Source organism: Cinclus cinclus, chromosome 19 (assembly GCF_963662255.1).
Source record: "Cinclus cinclus chromosome 19, bCinCin1.1, whole genome shotgun sequence".
NCBI lineage: Eukaryota > Metazoa > Chordata > Aves > Passeriformes > Cinclidae > Cinclus > Cinclus cinclus.
The window spans coordinates 2,972,817-2,983,174 of NC_085064.1; the positions used below are offsets into that span (position 1 = coordinate 2,972,817).

The 10,358-nt window shown below is 49.2% G+C and overlaps 1 protein-coding gene across 1 annotated transcript; it reads right to left on the minus strand.

The window, feature by feature from the left end:
• Positions 1–232: 232 nt before the first annotated feature.
• On the minus strand, positions 233–6,236 carry PPP1R26 (protein phosphatase 1 regulatory subunit 26). The gene is made up of 2 exons (XM_062505737.1): positions 2,284–6,236; positions 233–1,637 (listed from the first exon to the last, which is right to left on the minus strand). The coding sequence occupies exons 1-2, from the start codon at positions 6,234–6,236 to the stop codon at positions 1,580–1,582; spliced, it is 4,011 nt and encodes a 1,336-aa protein (XP_062361721.1). The 3' UTR covers positions 233–1,579.
• Positions 6,237–10,358: the final 4,122 nt, after the last annotated feature.

The window sequence follows — 10,358 nt, forward strand, 5'->3', positions numbered from 1 at the left end:
GGGAAAAGAGGGAACACAAAAAATTATTACTCACTGAAGATGATGACACAAACCATAGGAGCACTCCAGTTTCACAGTCCATGGGCAGAACCCCATTTATTAAACATTAGAAACTCAGCAATGTACACCAGTTCCTATATACAAATCAAGTTCATCAATTAAAAAAAAAGTGCTGTTTGAAATCAGGTTTTATTTAAAGCAACAAGGTAACTGGAATTGCATTTTAACTGGGAGTGAATCAGGTCACGAGTGGTACTGAGGACACAGACACAGCAACAGGGGCACGAGACACCTTTGAAATCTTAATGTGGATTTACTGAAAACTTTTGAGGAGAAACATTCAGCTTCTTATACAAACAGTACAGAGTGCTTCCAACATCTCTAGGAAAATTAAGTGTACAGTTTAATCCTTTTAAAGCAAGGTACTTGGAAAACTTCTAGTTTAAAATACCAGCCTATTGACCTATTCCAAACAAAAGGCTCAAATCCTGCAACGGAATCAAGGCAGAGCAAAAGATAAACCTGTGGAGAGGGAGTGCAGGCACTGAGCTAAGGAAAAACAACTTTTCCAAGGTATCCTACCACAAAATGGAGATGAGCTAACACACTGACCTTTAAACAACCTGGCCAACCAACCCCAGGGCTACAAAAAGGGGGTTGGACAGTCAGAAATGCCAAGTGAGCACTAGAAACATGTTTCAAACGCAGCTGCAGGACAGCATGAACACACCAAGGATGTTTATTTCTCTACATGCCACAGTTACTACTCTATGCTACACCGTATTTTGCCCACATTCTGCATCACATCAGGGACACCATGGGATTCTGGATCCAGTCTTGGCTGCTTTTGCTCCATTTTGCAAGTTTAAGGCCAGCCTGGAGGAAGACTCCGGAAGTGACTGAGAAACAAAGTGATGCTAAGTGGTGGCTTGGCTGAGAGAAGTTCTGCAGAAGAGCAGACAAAGAGAATATCAGATCAATTCACAGGGACAAGATGTGAGAACTCCTCCAAGGACTTGACTACACAAAAACGAAAATGAAAGAGCCAACAGCTCAAATTTACACCTTTTGAATTTGCTGGAAACCAGCGTGGGGGCACTTTCTGTGTGTGTGTGATGTCAATGTGCTACTTCAATCCCGTTGAAATTCAGTACAAATAAAAAGATAGTAGTGAAAAATTGCTTTATTCTGTCCGCTGGAAACGGAGGCAGAGAAAAAGCCTGAAGAAAGAACAGTGCTGAAAATATCCGTGGCTGAAGAAAATCCGTTTGTGTTGTGACTTCCTACAGCAAACCCAGCTTTGCTTTATTGCACCAAAATTGTCAGTGAAAAGTTCACAGAAATGTAACATTTTAAAAACCACTTCTGAAAAAGGATAGTTAAGGGCACTCAGTTCCAGGAAGTTCATTCAGGGAACCAAAAGCCATCTCTAGGTAACTGCAGGGCATCAAAATGAGGGAGTTGAGAACAACGAGGAATTGTTTGAGCCCTGCAGGCCTGACAGTACAGAAATCCAGGGAAATCCAGGAAAATCTGAACACACTCCTTCACTTGTCTGGGGCTGCAGTTGTACTTGGAATCATCTGCTAGCAGGAGGTTCTGGATATCCAAAAGGACTTTGAGCAGTGCTGAGATCACTTTGCACAGGAGGTGCAGACAGAGCCATCCATTTGATTTACCTGAATGTGAATTTGCATTTTTATCTTGCAGGCTGGATCTCCACACCCACAGCTGCACTCGAGTTCTGCTCAGGGACCTCACCCCACAGTCCTCAGGGTGGGAAAACTGAGCTCCCAGCAAAACCCACCCCACAGGATTGTCCTGAGGCAGCTCGGATGTGGCCAGTGTCAGATCATCTATCTGCATTGGTATCCAAGGCTGTGCTTTCCTAGGATCTCTTAAGAGGCTCCCAAATAAATTCTGTGCGCAAACAGGTTTCCCTTTGAGAGACAATTAGAGGCCTCATAATTTAAAGTGTGATTAGCCAATATCTTATCTACAGTAACTACAGCATCCTGTAGGAATGCCAGCCCTAAAAATCATTATAAAAAATATTTCCTTAGAGCGCTTTAAATAATTTACAAAATTCTACAAAAGCTACGAATGTCTATCCGTGATGTCCCTGTTAAATAGAATTATTTTCACATTAGTGTGTGTATGATATATAAGTATCAGCATCTCCCACTGCCTCTTCTTTCCTGTCTCAAGCTTTATCAAGGTAATTGCAATCACAGTTATTTTATAAAAAGACTGCTAGTATTAAAAAAAAAAAAAAATACTTACATATTTGAAACTTTTTTTTCCAAGAGGGAACCTGGGCAGTCCCTTGCAGGTAGGTCAGTAAATTTTGCACAGGTTTTGGTTAAAAATTCCTGCCCTTGGTGTAACTCACCAGCAGCTTCCCTGTTCTGCAGGACAGGTGTTTTTCCTTCTACTTTGGAGCTGCACACCTGAATTTCTTCCTGTCTATCAACCTTTTCTTCCTTAATGCACACCTGCACACTGCTATCTGCACAAGCTCCTCCTCTATTATGCACTGCTGCTGCTGCCACATTGAATTGCTGCCTTGGGCAAGCTAAACATGGATCTGGCCTCTTGTCCAGCTGGTTATTCCCTCCCTTACTGCCCACCTGAGCACTCTGCTGAGCTGGCTCTCTGCTGACTTTATCTGCTTTTCCCACACTGCACTCAGGGCGTAGGGGATCTGCAGAGGAGTCAGCCCAGCTGCCTTGGTGGGTATCTCCTTCTTTGATCCACATCTGGGTGTTGTCAGCTCTGGAGGTTCCTCTGCAAACCTTATCAGCTTCTCCTGCTGCCACACTCTGCTCCTGTGAGGGGAGGTTGGAGTGGGACTGATCCCCTGGAGCATCAGCCTTCCTGCAACCCTCAGCTGCCTCTTTGAGACACTCAGCTCCTGCACAGCTTTCTGCTGCATGGGGATTCACCCCTCCCACAGTGAGTTTCTGAGAAGAACTGGGTGCTTTTATCGCTGGTGTAATTTCCCCATTAAATTCACCTTTTGGAGAGGGGTTAAGTACATCTGTGTCCTGGGAAGCTGCCTCCATTCCCAAGGCACTGCTCTGGGTGAGGAAACACTCTGCTTTTTGCTTTTTGTTCATAAGCATCAATTTCTTCCTGTCCCGGGCGTATTTCAGACCCGCAATAAATTTACTTGAGATTTTGAGTTGGAAGGTATTCTTCCTTTTAGATCTGGGCTTTGCATTCATGACTCTTCTTACTTTGCACCCTTCATTTCTGCTGGGTTTTGGGGGCTCAGTGTTACGGACATTCCTTTTACCTGCTGCATTCCCAGGTAACTCCCCAGCACCACCACCTTTGACCCCCCCCAGTCCTTGCTTAGCTTTTGACTGACCAGTAGTAGAAACATTCTCTGCAGAGGCAGCACATTTTCCACTGCCAGCTAACATTGCACTTTTCCCTTCTGTTCTCTGAGAGTTCTTCACCTCCTCAGTTTGCTGAGCTACTTCAGTCTTTTTACTCTGACCCAGCACGAGGTCAATCTCGTTTTCCACCAGCTGCTGCTTTGCTCTTCCTTTATTACCAGTTTGTTTGGTCGCTCTGAATAGGTCCAGACTTGCATCACCTTTTTGCATCACTGAATTGCTTGCAGAGTCTTTAGCCTTTTCTGCCAAAAACCTCCTGATTTCCTGCTCGATGCTGTCATCGCTGTCCACTGAGCTGCTGTCACTGGCATCTGACACAGCTGGGAAAGCACATTTTCTATTCTTAGCCCCCCGCTGGTTTGAAACTGGTTTAGGTTTATTGCCTTTTTTAAGCTGTAAGTTAAACTCCAGGTTTTTCATGGTTTCTGGCTTGTCATTTGGAAGTTTGATGTTGTCTGGAGGGCTCCTGACTGCATTCTCCTTCACAGCCTTCCTAGGTTTTGAGAGGCAGCTTTTCAGCAGCGAGGGATTTTTACATTTCCACTCGTTTTGTTGGAGGCTACTGAACTCATCCAGCAGCTGAGTTTCTGTCTCACTGAATCTGACTTTCTTCTTGCACTGAGCCTTCTGATCCTTGGATTTCTTCTTTAACTTCCTTTTAGACCGTAACAGGTCCTTGATAGCACTGTCCAGGTCCTCATCACTGTCCAGAGAGCTGCTCTCATCACCTGACCCTTCCCTCTCTGGGGTTTGGATGGGGTTTTTTGTAGGTTTTCTTGTGCTACTCTGAACCTGCAGAAAAGGGTTCACAGAGTGCAAAGCCACACATCTGCTGCCATCAGAGCCAGACAATTTGGGAGCCATCAGCTGCTGCTGCCTCGGGTCTTTATTACTCTGAGCATCCCGGAGTTCTGTGGGGTTGCTCAGGGCACGCTCATCTTGAAGCACAGGGAATCTGGAATTGTTACCTGGCTGGAAAAGTCCCATCTCCAGCTGTTCAGGTAGTTTTGACCCTCCTTGTTTTGCTGTTCTGCCTTCCCTTTTAAGTCTCCTTTTCCGACTCAGGGATAATTTCAGTGTTTTGGGCAGAGCAGGCTCAAGGGTCCCGGTGAGGCTGTTTGGATCAGAAGGCAAAGGCATCTGGATGGAGCGTGACAGGCTGGGAGGTTTTGTTCCAAGGTTTTCTGACTGTGCTTTCAGAGCCAAAAAAGCCCTGATTTCTTGCTCTATGCTGTCATCACTGTCCACATGGCTGCTGTCACTTTCACAACGGGAGGACGAGAGAAGCTGGGGAGAAAAGAAGGAGTCTGCAGTGAGGGATTTGTTGTCACTTCCCATTTGGGATGGCATGATTGTTTTGGAAATATCCAGGATAGCTTCTGCACACATGAGCTCTGCAGATGTGTCTGCTCTGCAAGAGGCCTGCAATGTGAGCTCACAAGCAGCAATCTTGTTTTCTGGAAGTGCAAAATGTCTGGCTTTTTGCAGTGGTTTAAACAGCTTATTAAAGTCATTGCTGGTGCTTTCTAATCCCGTTGACTTGGAATTAATTTCTTTTCTCTTGTTGCTTATAGGGCTTTTATGGATTTCTGGTGAGGCACTTTTTGTGGCGCTAATTGTCAGGCTGGCAGAAATGTCTGCCATACCCTTTGGATCAAATTGTTCCTTCTGCAAAGGGACACAGTTTGCTCCACGACCTGCCTCTTTCCTGATTTTCTCCAGCTGGTAAAGCTGAATGGCTTCTTCGATGCCATCATCGCTGCTCGAGTCAGACGTGTGCATGCTCTCCTTGATCAGTGCTTCCCTTGGCTCCCAGTAATGAGCTCCACTTCCCTCTTTCTGCTCCACGAGCCAAGGCTGGCTGGCAGTGGCCATTTCTAGATATGCTTGGTTCACCTGGCTGAAATCACTGGGCTCTGCTTGGATATTTGATTGCAAACACTTGGACTGGGTGCTGGATTTCTGCAGCTTGGGATGGTGTCTCAGGAGCAGTGCATTACAACCCTGCTTTATAGCACTACAGTTTGTTCTGTTTGTTGCTTCTTTGCTGCATTTCAGGACAGACCTCACCCGGGAATCTTTTTTATCCTCCTCGGTAACACATTTACTGATTTCTTGCTGCTTCTTCTCATTCAAGAACTGCACTATTTCAGCTTGTATGCTCTGTTCAAAGGAGTCATCGCTGCTGATGCTCTGAGGGGAAGCAGGCTGAAGCCTTTTCCCAATTCCCAGGTGGTCAGACAGGTACTCTTCAGAGAGCATCTCGGCTTTAAACTTCACAGGGAGGAGGTTACTTGCCACTTTGTTCTGGGAGAATTCTCTCTTAAACCTTTTGTCTCTGCTCACATTCTCAGAACGCTCTGCATTCCTTGGCAACGACTGGGCACTTTCGCTTTTGGTTTTCAAGTACTCTTGGATGGCTTCCTCTATACCTCGGTCCACAGAATCGTCGCTGTCAGAATCCAGCAGGAGAGTCCCAAATTCTACATTCTCTTCCACTTGGCTGTCACCAGAATCCTCAGGGCACCCACACTGGGTGTACTGAGGATGCTTCCGCAGCAATGCGGTGCTGGATGTGACTCTGGCACTGGTGCCTTTTTCTCCCTTCTGTTTCTTCTGCATAACACAGGCACACTCATTGTTCATACCCAGGGCAGGCTCTTGGCTTTGCAGGTTGTTGATGATCATCTGAACTTTGGCACTCACAGAGGTTCTGGTGACGCTGCTGTCAGATTCAGGGAAGCAAACGGGGTATCTATAATTCCTTGCTGGTCCAAAGGACTCCCATTTTGTCTGAAGAGCTACTAGAGGAGGAGCATCCATAAGGAACATTCTAGCAGACCAGAGCAAAGTCCACGATGGAACAGATTTTCAGACCGGTCTCTCCTCCATCCTAAAACAAAGGAAAAAAGGAAAATATTTATTAAGCGTGTGCCTTCTAAAAATTCAATAACCCCGCTAACATAAACTGTAAATTTTTAACACCCAGAACAACTGTGCCAGATAATCACAGAGTTACTCCTCAACATCACTTGAACAGGTCAATCAGTTACTACTGCCACTGGGAATAAGGCAGAGCACTCATCATTCGTGGTTTGTAGTATTTTCTGGCAAAATCACAACCCAATTCAGGTAATTCACTTCTGAAACTCTTGCTGTGCTTTCCAGTCCTTTTTGCATGTGCTCCTAAATAATGATGCACTGCCCAGACCCACAAAGACCCACTGTGATGGTATTCAGTGCACTGGTGTGTGCAATCCCCTGTGCACTGAGGTTGTCTGAATACTTTCGCAGAAAACTTTGTGGCAGGAGAGAAAGAACAGTTTTAAGGAATTCTTTCATAGTGGGAGGGGACAGCCCAGCAAAATACTCTGCTCGTTGCTTCCTTTGGCATAACTGCCCCTTTTAAGGATCACACAGCTCAGCTTTCCAGTTTTCCAACTGGCTGTGTCCACATGGTGCAGGACGGGTGGATGTGGAGAAACCTGGACCATCATCTGGGATGGTGGGACACAAACCAACTCCTCCCCAGAGGGCAGAGTACTCACACAATATCCCAAAACAGCTTTTCCTACATCTGACTTGGCATTAAACACACACAGCTGAGGGATGTGGGGCAGCTCAGAGAGAAGGAAAGGGAACTTATTTCTTCCTGAAACATACTCTACAGCAATAACCCCGAGACATCAGTCATCCGGCCTCACTGCAGGATAAAAGCTCTTGGCAAACACAGATCTTGGGGAGTGCACAAAAGCAGGATGAAGATTAGGAGCTATTCTTTGTGTTCCAGTAGAAACTACAGACGGAACGAAGCTTTGGCTTGTGGAAGAGTGGAAAAAGCCACCCACAAAACTCCAGTTAACACCCAAAGAGTACACCACCTTCACGTGGTCCCATGAGGGTCAAAGCATAATTTGGCAGGATCAAGGGTGACAGTAATTCCCAAAAACTCCAGCACTTGAGTGGCTCCTCAAGCCCAGGCTCCACACAAACACAGTGAGTCCCAACTCCAGTGGTGCTGGACTCTGCCAATGTACAGGGACATGATTTTCCCTCTGAAACTTCCCTAACCTTGCACTTGTCAATTATTCTCTAGTTCTGGTTTCAAATTAATCAGTGGCATTAAATATTTTAAAGCATTAATGACTCAACTCTTTGAAAATTCTATTTATTTACTGAGAGTAAGGCAACAGACAACAGGGGAAGACAATTCTTCAACACTCTTCGCTCGGGCAAATATAAATTAAAAACATTTTCCCTTGTAATAAGCAGCTAAGGATCAAAAAGACAGAAATTAGGATACCTCATTACCTTGAAGCAACGCAATTAACACACTTTAGCTCCCAGCTTCATTAAAAAATAAAACCCCAACGTTTTTCCTATTAACCTATTTCCACAGTTTCCAGGGAAGGGGCAGGTGCTTTCACTATCCCACACCTGGACTGGGAGTCCTGCAAGAATTACAGGGGATTGGGGTGAATTTTTGTGTCCCAGCACCCACCCAGGGCACCCATGGAAACCCTGAGGGGACACCTGGGTGCTGCCTGGGGGGGAAATGAGGGGACACTCACCCAGGGGATATTCACAGAGGGTGTGAGGGGAAATGAGGGGACACACACTGAGGGTGTGAGGGGAAATGGGGGGACACACACTGAGGGTGTGAGGGGAAATGGGGGGATACACACTGAGGGTGTGAGGGGAAATGGGGGGACACACACAGAGGGTGTGAGGGGAAATGGGGGGACACACACAGAGGGTGTGAGGGGAAATGGGGGGACACACACTGAGGGTGTGAGGGGAAATGGGGGGACACACACTGAGGGTGTGAGGGGACGTGAGGGGACACACACTGAGGGTGTGAGGGGACGTGAGGGGACACACACAGAGGGTGTGAGGGGACACCCAGCAGGGTCAGTACCCAAACAGAATCTTAGGAGAAATGAGGGGACACACATCCAGAAGGAGTGGGGTACCCTCTGTAACTCTGTGAGGGGACATGAAGGGACACCAGGCAGGGGGACACCCACGGAGGCTATGTGAGGGGACACGAGGGTACCCCCAGCTCGGGGAGCACCCACAGGGGCTGTGACGAGCCCCCCACCCTCAGGGGCCGCCCGCAGCCGCCGCCCGCGGGGCACCGCGCCCACTGCCCGCGGCCGGCCGGGCCCTGCCCGAGCCGCCATGGCTCCCCCTTCCCGCCTTCCACCGCCCCGGACCCGGGCCCGGGCCTCCCTCGGCCGCCGGTTCGGCGGGGCCCGGCCGCGCTCCCCGCCCGCCGCTCACCTGCCGAGTGGAGGCCGACAGGGGTGGGGAGACACGGGGATCGGCGGCGCCCGGGCCGGGCTGTCGGCTCCACCGGGCTCCGCTCCGCCGCTGCCCGCCGCGCTGGTGCAGGGGCGGGCGGCGCTTCCTTCCCTGCCCCCGGGGAGCGGGAGGCATGCGCCGCAGGGCTCCGGCGGGGAGGCGGGGAGGGACCGCACCGGGCCGGGGCACAAAGGCGGCGGCGGCCGCCGCCGGCCCCGAGAGCCGGCGCGGAGCTCGGGAGGGCGGCGGGAGCTGGGGAGCTCGGTTAACGATCGTAACGGAAGGGCCGCCGGGGGAAAGGGACAGCGCGGCCTCCTGCGGCAGCCCCGCGGGCACGGCCGGGCTCCACACCGGGGACCGGGAGAACAGCAGCGGAAAGAGCGAGGTTGTTCTCGGCTCTTGTGTCAAAACCGTGCGCTGGCGGGGGGTGAATGATCCATCCGCTCCCTTCGGGGTGCAGCGGGAGTGCCGGACTGGGGAAACTCAAAATATCGGCGGGATGCAACACTTGGCTGTCCCAGGCGCAAAGTTTGGGGTGCAGAACGAAAACTGAGGTGCAGAGAGCCAAGGCCTCCGCTTTCAGCAGCTGAAGCGGTCGGTGCCGGGGCTCCTGGAGCTGTTGGTTTCACATAGCGAAACAGCAAAGTTTTAGTGCTCTGATTCATCCCCTTTTTGTTGGCAAGCGGGTTTTCCCCGAGGATACACTGCCAACCCTGTTCTATCATCCCTGTGCTTCCAGGAACCGACCTGTGGGATGCTTCCTTTGGGGACACCCGTTTGAACCTGCTCATTCCTAAAACACACAGAGTGAGTCACAACTCTGTCTATAAACCTGCACCAGCATTCCCATTCCTCGTCTCTGGCAGACAAAACCCCGGTGCCTCAAGCCTGAGGTGCTGCCTGGTTTCACTTGGTCAGCGCATTTTGTTTCCCCGTGGGGCTGGAGCACCTGTGATGCCGCAGAGGAAATCAGCATTTTTTGGCTGGGTGTCATCAAAGTCACTGGGGAAACGCTCAGGCTGCGTTGATGTCAAGTGTGGAACAGCAGCTAAGGATGGTCCCAGGCTGGAGATGGGGTGACTGAGAGTGTTGCATTCTTTTTGTGCTCACTCTGTGGCAACACATCACGAGATATGGGGCTGGCATATGGCAAGGAATAGATTTCCACCCGCTTTTATCCCAGAGATTCTTGTTTTGGGAAGCACATGGATTTCTGTGCCCTTTCCTCACCTCCAGCTTCATGTTTTTAATTTTTTTCCCTCACCCCCAGGAACGCTCTACTACCAAACCAAGTCTGACTCTGGGAATGTTGGGCAGGACCATGCTTCAAACCACCAGACACAGTTACAAACTCGTATTAATTTATCTCTTGCTCTTACAACAGATAAAACAGAGCCGATAAAACATTTTGCCTGTGTGTTCTTGTCCCTGGGATATGTAACACGCTTTTATGTTCTGATCTGGCTCGCTTGAACGAGACTGCTGAAAACAGCACAGCCAGCATCTGTGTGCAGGAGGAAACAATGGACTTGCTTTTCCTTCACTGCAGAATTGCAGCCTGGAGGTGAGGAAACTTTGCTTCGCTCACCATATTCCTCCCTAATGCCGCGGCAGGGGAAAGAAAGGGCTCTTGTATTCATGTATCCTCCC

Excerpts from the sequence above, each read along its gene's own strand:
- PPP1R26 (XM_062505737.1), bottom strand. The coding sequence starts at position 6,236 with ATGTTCCTTATGGATGCTCCTCCTCTAGTAGCTCTTCAGACAAAATGG. Across the intron at positions 1,638-2,283 it reads GAAAAAAAAGTTTCAAATAT|TGATCTCAGCACTGCTCAAA; the intron begins GTAAGTATTTTT and ends TCCTGTGCAAAG.